The sequence below is a fragment of the Octopus bimaculoides genome, chromosome 5 (genome assembly GCF_046866305.1).
Source record: "Octopus bimaculoides isolate indiv1 chromosome 5, ASM4686630v1, whole genome shotgun sequence".
Taxonomy (NCBI): domain Eukaryota; kingdom Metazoa; phylum Mollusca; class Cephalopoda; order Octopoda; family Octopodidae; genus Octopus; species Octopus bimaculoides.
In genome coordinates, this window is record NC_142932.1 from 18,289,126 (window position 1) to 18,299,057 (window position 9,932).

At 37.3% G+C, this 9,932-nt stretch overlaps 1 protein-coding gene across 1 annotated transcript in view; it reads left to right on the forward strand.

Moving 5' to 3' along the window:
* LOC106878679 (S-crystallin 2) overlaps positions 1–1,861 on the forward strand; it is a 17,838-nt gene extending 15,977 nt beyond the window's left edge. The window contains exon 7 of the mRNA XM_089352017.1: positions 1,278–1,861. Within this exon, the coding sequence (XP_089208143.1) occupies positions 1,278–1,442 (165 nt within the window). The 3' untranslated portion in view covers positions 1,443–1,861. The remainder of the gene's footprint in view (positions 1–1,277) is intronic.
* The last annotated feature ends 8,071 nt before the right edge of the window (positions 1,862–9,932 follow it).

Consider the following 9,932-nt stretch of genomic DNA (forward strand, 5'->3'; position numbering starts at 1 on the left):
TGAGCAACCATGTGCAGCTCATAGTTCGAGGTGATGTCAAAAGTTTCCAGGAGAGTTTATGTTTAATAAAACATAACTTCTTTACTTCAGTTTTAACATCATCTCATTGTAGTTAGTCTCCATGCGCAGCAATACACTGGTTCCAACGTTCCTGCGACATTTGGCATCCGGCCTGGAAGTCGTTTTCTATAAGCGAGTTGAGGACTTCTGCGATTCAATCTAGATTTCAAGAACGGTGTTGTCGTCGTGAAGCATCCAATTCTTGGCGCTCCACAGGTCCAGTCGCTAACACTTAAAAATGTCGCAGTAAAACTCTCGGTCTGGTTCTGGCAGACGAATTCTTGATGCACAATACTACATTTCCGGAGATGAAGCTCATGGCAGGCGGTCCAGATCACTCATCGTCTTCCAGGGAGGTCCTTCTGCTTTCGGAGCGCCCGTGACACTCGAAACGTTTCGTACGACCCATTGTCTTCTCGTCGTAAGCTTGCCGGAGTAGGCTCAATATCTCTCTAGCAGACTTCCCAAGTGTAATGCAAAATTTCACGTGGGATCTTTGCTGCTGAATAATTTCTGTTTTTCTGATTCGATAAATGACAAAATTTCTATGCAGGCAAACAGTATGCCTGATTGCATCAGATGAGGTTTTTATATATGAGTTCGTGTTTGTGTGTGTGTGTGTGTGTGTGTGTGTGTGTGTGTGTGTGTGTGTGTGTGTGTTTGTGTGTGTGTGAGTGTGTGTGTTTGTGTGCGTGTTTGTATGCATACATAAGATGTTTACCAACATTGGAAAGTGCGTTGGTTGAAAAATTGCGGAATCCTTTCAATATAAAACCCTTGGTTTCTTTTTTTTTCAACAAATAAAGCATGTGTGTGTGTATGTGTGTGTGAGTGTGTGTGTGTATGAGTGTGTGTGTGTGTGTGTATGTATGTGTGTGTGCTTGTGCGTGCGTGTGTGTATGTGCGTGTGCGTATGTGTTTGCGTGTATGCCAACATTCGAAAGTGGGTCGGTTGAAAAATTGTGGAACTCTACCCATATGAAACCCTTGGTTCCTTTTTTTACCCACAAATAATGCATGTGTATGTGTGTTTGTGTGTGTGTGTGTGCTTGTGTGTGTGTGTGTGCTTGTGTTTATGTGTGCTTGTGTGTATGTGTGCTTGTGTGTGTGTGTGCTTGTGTGTATGTGTGCTTGTGTGTGTGTGTTAGTTTGTGTGTATTAACATGTATACATACAAACACACAATCTAACGCTTCTGTTTTTTATCTTTCCTTTAGATGACTATGTGTGATATGATGTGCTACGCTGCCCTTGAAAGTCCACTGCATGAGAACCCATCTCTGCTGAGCAACTATCCAAAACTGAGGTCTCTTAGAGATCGCGTTGCAGCCCACGCAAAAATCTCCACTTACTTCAAGAGACGTAACTTCTCTGATTTCTAGATTGCAAAATGAACCCTACCAAGCAAATACCTATCTTGTAAAACCGGGAGACAGATTGATAAAAGATCCGTCTCTGTATCACGTAATCCGGAGTTATAATCTCCAACACAATGCTCCCCACCTAGTATGCTCGATTATTAACACAATAATCCGTCGCTACCAATTCAAATATTAACGCAGTTTCAATACTCTACGTTCACGAATATATATATATATACAGTTCTTATGTAGGGTGATGATGAAAGATTCTGAATCCTGCGCGAGCACGCCAATAGGTGGCGCTTATGTGCAGAATTTTTTTCTGGAAACTCGGCTATTGTATCGTACAGAGGTTTTTTTTTATAGTTCTTCAAGTAAAAATGGATAACAAAAAATAAAAAAGAGAAAATGGGAAATAAAGAGAAACGAAGAAGAAAAAAGATGGAAGGAACCATTAAAATATTAATTAGTCACTTTATATTTAAAGTTTCTTTTGGTGTACGATATAAAAATGGCTATTACTTTCGATATAGTTACTGAAGAGCAAAAAAAGGTAACGATGTATATACAGGCATGTATGTATATATATATATATATATATATATATATATATATATATATATATATATATATATATGGCTGTATTGATATATTGATATCATGGAGGTACATCATGGGTGCATAAAATAATAAAATACTTTGAGCAAGTTAATGAAATACATTTTTTTGTGTTTTTATTTGTGTTGTTGCCCTTAAGTTTGTTTTACGCATTAACGATTTTGATGAGGTTGATGACGATGACGAAGAGGATGTTGATGATGATGGTTGGTGTTGATGATGATGATGGTAGTGATGGTGGTGGTGGTGGTGGTGGTGGTGGTGGTGGTGGTGGTGGTGATGCTGCGGCTGCTAATGACGATCATAATTATGATGATGGAAATAATGGCGAGGACTTGCTGTGTGTCGAATGCGAAACATCAACATGTTTATTAGCAGTAGCAGTGCTAGGTCTTTCATTAATTAAGAAAAAAGAATTGAAAGCTACCTGTATATTACTATATATATATATATATATAAGTTTGTGTGTGAGCGTGATTGTACGTGAGTATGCGAGGGCTTGTATACATACGTGTAAGCCTAATGCATAAAAGCTTTTAGCTATCTATAACTAGTCTACTGGATAACTTTCGATGTTTTCTCTTCAAAGGGTTTTTAAACTCAATATTTCCACGCTAATGTTGTGATATTAGCGAAGGCAGTGAGTTGGCACTATTGTTAGCACGATTAGCGGCATTACGTTCGAGATTATAGTCTTATTTATTGATTGCCCAACAACAAATTAACTTCGGTGGGATTTTAACTCAAACCGCAGAGGGTCAGAACTTATTCTTGGCAATATTTCTAATGGTACAGATAATCTGTCGCTATTTTTAAGCGACCACATTATGTTAAGTGCGTAGAGAAAGTGGTGCAACTTTGCAATCTTGTGGATTCAAGCTCCATCCCACTGCGCGGCATCTTGGGCAAGTGGCTCCTACTATGGTTCCGAGCTGACCATAGTCATCTGAATGAATCCTGTAGACAGAAATTGAGTGAAAGTATATACACGCACACTTTATTTGAGAATTAACAAGGCTACCATTGTTTCATTCGGAGAAATTTCTCAATTATCAAGTCTTCCACTGGACGTTGGTGCCTGTCTCCATCTTGGATCAAAGTACAATGATATCACATGGTATCACACGAAAATTTGGGATAACATAAATATTATTGGTGTAGGTTCTTGATTTTTTTGTTATAAGAAACAATTTTTTTCATTGGAACATCTGAAACATCTCTTTGTTTCGTTGGTATAGTGATTGATCTTGGAGAGGATCTTGTTGTAGCTAACGTTGACTTCTTTAAGTTTCCATATTAATACTGGGTGAGTTGTTGCATGTCTCTTTACGTGATGTCTAAAGGCTGAAAGACATTTGTTGCATCTGGGTTTAAATTTTCTTTCTGGAGATCAAACATAACGTTTGGCCTTTGTCCGGCCATTGACATAGTCTGTTGAAACCTGTGCTTCAGATAAAATGCACCAAATTGAAGATTCTCTTCAAGATCAATCATTATATCAACGAGACAAAGAGATGTTTCATATGCTCCAATGAAAAATAGACATTTACAATAGACGACTCAGACCTGTCTTGGTTGCACATGTAGAAATAAATTGAAATAGTAAAATGCCGCTGAACATTTTGTACGGCGTGCTAACGATTCTTCCAGTTCTGTGCCTTTGATTACCTTAATCTGTTCTACTCTAGTCACAAGGCCTGAAATTTTTAAGAGTTGATTACATCGAACCCAAGTGCTCATTAGTCCCGAAAGAAATATAAACAATGTCAACGTCGGCCTAATTTGAACTCAGAACGCAAATACAGACTAAATGTTAGTAAGCATTTTGTCTGACGCGCTAACGATACTGCTACCTCGCCACGTTTGATTTCCTTACTAAGGATTTCCTCTTTTTTTATTCAATGATAATGATTTTTTCCTTAATAATAATCATCATAATTGTTCACAACTTTCGTAGTTCTTCCAACGTGTTCAAAACATTATCGCTAATGACGCTGGAAAATCAATGAATGCCATCATCAAGGAACGTCAAGTGTCAGAACACATTTTCAAAACTGTGGGCTACGAGGACGTTAGATATAAATGTTCTGCAAAGACACTGCAAAACCGTTTGATCCGTGTCAAGTGGTTACTTAAAATTATAAATCTTCACGAACATGACATGCTTTGACTAAGACAAAACTCTGACTAAGATAAAAAGTAAAACAAGAAAATAGACAGATGATCATGTACATATCGTACTGGTGTTCCCAGATTGATGCATACAATATTTCCAGTAACTGTAATTGTTTTAGAAGTGTTGAGTAACGAAAGTCATGCCATGCCATCTGACATCTTTCTACTTGGTGTTAGAATTAATGCTGCTGAATACTTTGATACGCTGGGGACTCTAATTAATCCCCAGACGCATGAAACACTTTGTAGAAGGATACAAGTCTATGAAAAATACTCAGAACCTTCCACAAAGCTCATGTAACAAAAGCCTGCATATCAGACAATATCTATGATGATTTAACACCAAACGCGTAGCTTCCAAAGTCCATTTATTTATAACTTTGGGAGAACATCATTTGGAACATTGCCGAAAGGGGGACTAATCGATATCCTCACTGGCTTATTACTTTTCTGAAGGCCGCCATTGTCCAAGTGATAAATAAGTAACAAGCATCTCATACAAGTATGGCAACGATTCTGGTCCCGAACTGAAATAATAACCGATGCCGAAGGTAGATTAATAGAGTAAACTTATGAGAAATTTTACTGAGATCATGCGTACACATTTGATTTATTAAAATAATCTTTGCGTCTCCACTGTAATTAAATTTCCAAATATGTCCTCACATATGTTTCGTACACTGCATATATATATATATATATATATATATATATATATATATATATATATATATATATATATATATATATATATATATATATATATATATATATATATATATATATATATATATATATATATATATATTATATATATATATGTATATGTATGTATGTATGTATGTATGTATGTATGTATATTTATATAATCTACGCAGTACAAACAGTACAAGTAGTACAAAGCTATAAAACTGAGTGCTCCTAATAGTTTCTTGCTGTGGACACATGTGTCTAGGCAGGTTTTTATAACATAACTTATGCCTCCAAGCAGATTTCGTGCTCTGAGCTACATGGTCTGTTCTAATAGGAAATCAGGGTTCAGGTACATAAGAAACTACTAGAAAAACAAACAAAAAGCACAGAAGAAAGCGAGAAAGTGGAAGACTTAATAAAAACGAAACAGAAATCAAGAGAAAAAAAACATCATTGTTAAGGTGGAAAGCTGGAAGAACCTTTAGTACACCGAGTAAAATACTTAAGCAGCATTTCGCCCATCTTCTAAGTTCTGAGTTCAAATTCCGCCGAGGTCGACTCTCTTATTAAGGCAGCGATGTAAAAAAAAATCGTTAGCTAACTTTCAGGGTTGATAAAATAAGTACCAGTTGAGTACTAGGGTCCATGTAATCGACTAGTCCCCCCGCCCTCCAAAATTTCAGGCCTGGTTCCTATATTAGAAAGCTGGTAGAAGCGTAAGCAGGCCAGGCAAAACCCCGCACCAGGATTTCGTCCCCATTTACCTTCTGATTTCAAATACCACCGAGATCGACTTTGCTTTTCATCCTTTCGGGATCGATAAAATAAGTATCAGTTACGCACTGGAGACGATGTATTCTATTGTTTAACTCCCATAAAATTTCAGATCTTGTGCTTTTACTAGAAAGGGTTATTAATTTCGCCGGGGTCAATTTTGCCTTTCATCCTTTCCAGGTCGATAAATTAAGTACCGGTGAAACATTGAGCTCGATGTAACCTTCTTACCCCCACCCCCAAAATTTCAGACAATGTGCCTATAGTAGAAAGGATTATTATTATTATCATTATTGTTCAGTAGTTTTATTTTTATAACGTGCTTTCACTTCACTACCGAGCGCAGCTCTGTGCGCCTTGGGTATGTGTTGTTATTATTATTATTATTATTATTATTATTATTATTATTATTTTATGTTTGACTTTTGTTTTGCATTTGTACAAGTTGGATCCAAGTCTCACCCAGAGACCTCAAGAGACAACAAGTTAGAAGTTCATGTAGGTGTTATGCCTAGGGTACCATATATTTGGATTTGTACAGTTTTGTTCAAGTGAATGTTTAAGAAACCATAAGAAAATTATGTTTGCTTTAAAATTTGAGATCACATAGACAGTATTTTACGTAGGATATGGGCAGTTCCCATGAGCACTATCTTTTGGACTTCAGCCATTTTGGGGTTTCCTGGTATCTGAGCTAGGTAGTAATCAGCCCGTTTCGCTGTCATTCCCAGGGCACCTATGACAATAGGTATTGTTTTCGTCTTCAGATTCCACATTTTGCTAATTTCTATTTCAAGATCTTTATATTTGCTCAGTTTTTGGTAGGTCTTGACAGATACGTTTATATCAATTGGGACAGTCATATCAATGAGGAGGCATGATTTTTGTCTGAAGTCTTTCAGTATGATGTCTGGCCTATTTGCGTCTATCTTTCTGTCAGTTTGAATGGTGAAGTTCCAGAGGAGTGCAATGTGATCATTTTCAAGTACTGGGGGTGGTTTGTGTTCCCACCAGTTTTTATCATGGGGCAAGTCCAGGTTTTTGCATATTACCCAGTGAATATATTGTGCAGCTCTATCATGCCTGTTGAGATACTCTGTAGGCGCAAGCAGACTGCACATGGAGACAACATGATCGATGGTCTCATTTTGTTGTTGGCATATACGACATAATGGGGAGCTGCCGTTCTTTAATATGTTGGCCTGGTAGTTCTTTGTAGGTAGGCATTGATCTTGGGCTGCTATGATAAACCCCTCTGTTTCTGATTTCAATCCAGAGGCCATTAACCATTGGTGGGTAAGGGCTTTGTCAATATCTGCATTATTCGCTCTCTTTGGGTATTTGCCATTGAGAGGTTTTCCATGCCATTTTTCAGTCATAATAGCTAAGGCAGCAATTTTAGCACGGGTTTTCAAGCGCTTAGCTTTTTCTGTAGGTGTTTCTAGTTCGTCTAATTCTTGAATTTGTTGCAATTGGAATTCACTTAGATATTCCTTTGCCTGTTTTGTTACTGAGTAAGATGCTTTCTTGCTTTCATATTTTAAGACAAGTTTTAGCATCCAGTCCTCAGAGTTTTTCATATAGGTGTCTAGGCCAATTGTGGTTACCTTCATTGATAATGCCAGCTGTAGTAGTCCTCGACCTCCCTCTTTTCTTGGCAGATAAAGACGTTCTATATCTGCCTTAGGGTGGTGCATTCTATGCATTGTCAACAGTTTTCGTATTTTTCTGTCAACATTACATATTTCAGTAATTGACCAGTTAACGATGTTGAAACTGTAAGTCACGACTGGTATGGCTAGAGCATTGATCGCTTCGATCCTGTTTCTCGCGTTCAGCTCTGTCTTCAGTATTGCTCTCACCCTGCGATAACATTCTCTTCTGATCCTTTCCCTCATCACTGAGTGCTTGATATTGTCCCCTTCAATTACCCCTAGGTATTTGTAGCTCTCCGCTGGTTCTAACTCTTTTATGACATTTTGCTGGTCAAGGTTCACATTAGATGTATTTGTCATTTTTCCTTTGATAAAGATAGCTTTTGCACATTTATCAAGGCCAAATTGCATCCTGATGTCATCACTGAATTGTTTAACAATCGCTAGTAGGCCTTTGAGTTGTTGGTCATTTTTTGCAAAGAGCTTTAAATCATCCATGTAAATGAGATGATTTATATTTTTATCAAATATTTTATAACCATACTGTGCATCATTGAGCAATTTTGAGAGCGGTATTAGGGCTAGACAGAAGAGGAGTGGTGATAGTGAGTCACCCTGGAAAATGCCACATGAAATTCTTACATCTCCAGCATTTAGAGATTCATTGTCATTGTTCAACATCAGTGTGGTTCTCCATGATCTCATACTTACAGATAAAAAGTTTCGCAGACTAGGAGCTATTTTATACATTTCCAGACATTTCCTAATCCAGCTATGTGGTAGGCTATCAAAGGCCTTTTTATAGTCTATCCAGGCTATTGACAAGTTTTGTGTCGCTTGTGACAATCTTCTAAGATCATCTTATTGATGAGTAGCTGATCTTTACAACCATAAGATCCACGTTTACATCCCTTTTGCTCATTAGGGAATATGCTACTTTCTATTAAAAAACTATAGGTGTACTCGGTTAGGACAGATGTTAGCGTCTTATACATTGTTGTTAAGCAGGTTATGGGGCGATAATTTTTTGGTTCGTTTGTTTCCTCATTTTTTGGAAGCAGGAATGTTAAACCATTAACTAGCCAAGAGGGCATCAAACTAGGATTTTGCAAAACATCGTTGTAAAGTTTTGTTAGCAGTTCATGGCTTTCTGGGAAGGCATTCAACCAGAAGTTAGGAATTTTATCCTTTCCTGGAGACTTCCATTTGCTTGACCTCCTGAGAGCAGATCTTATATCTTCTACCCTGACCCCCTCCCACTTTTGCTCCTCTAAGGAGTCTAGGTCTGTAGCTATTCTATCAATCCAAGGGGCCTTTTCATTGTGTGTTTTATCTTCTGCCCAGATATTATTCCAAAATTCTTGCACTTCTTCTTTTGATGGGACAGACTTTATTGTTACTGGTGTTTTCCCTATCTTCCTGTAGAAATTTTTGGGGTTATTTTTGAACATGTTATTATCTCGGAAGAATTTAACACGCTTTTCATACCTTGCTATGCGGGCAGCTTTAGCACATACCTTTTGCTTGATTGTTTCTATGGTGGCATCAATGTCAACTATGGTTTTCATGTTATATTTTTTCTTTAGTTTTTGGGTCTTTGTAGGTTTGATACTCTTGTCAAATTTAAGGTTTTTCAAACATTCTATGTCAGATCTAAGCAGCTTAATTTGGTGTTGAATGCGTTCTTGCCAAGAAGGCTTTTTGTGGGAGTGTTGTCTTTTTCTAATCTTTTCACCACATAGAATCGTTGAGATTCTTGCGGATGCATAGTACAGGTGGTTGAGATCTGTAATATCAACATCATTAGCTGAAATTATATCCTTAAGTGCAAGGCGGATTTTACCAATTATTTTCAGGTTTTGGTTAGAATTGCGAATTTTGGGGAGAGTGTCGCGTTCATTCATACTAGTTTCTTTAATTTTCAGCCATTCAATCATGATTTGATTTTTTAGATCATGTAGTTCTGTTGCGTCGATTTCTGTATGACTTCCTTCATCTATTTGATTTTCACCTGCCTTAGTGTTTATGGTTGGTTCAGAGAGTATTTTATTTTGCCTATCAGTTACCTTAACTCTTTCAATTATTACTGTATTTTCATCAGCCTTGGGCTGGTTTATAATTATTTCCTCTGTAGTATCTTCTTTAGCTGCAGTTTCATTCTTTTTATCCTTTACTGCTTGCTTAATTTGGTCAATCTCTATTTCAGTTAGTAATTTTTTTTTTATAATGTTTCTTCTGACGTTGGCAAGTTTATTACTGTCTATGTAGGGTCTTACTGCAAGGTGTTTCTGTCTCCAGTTTAAGTAGGTTTGTACAGTATTAGATTTATCTGTAGGGAAATATATGGCACGGTAGAAGGCTCTAAGAACTTCTTTATTATCTTCCCTAGACCATTTTTCATTCTTTATCTTTTGGTTATTTGATGACGAGCATGGATGGCCATCTGTTGGAATATTCCGGTTGTGGGGTACTTCCAGCTCCTGTGTGTCGGGAAGATTTGAACCAGTAGCAGATTTCTCGTCTCGGATCTGGTTCATTATCCGAGTAAGTGGTCCTTTATAATCCGGTCTATGACCATTGCGGTTTATATTTTGTT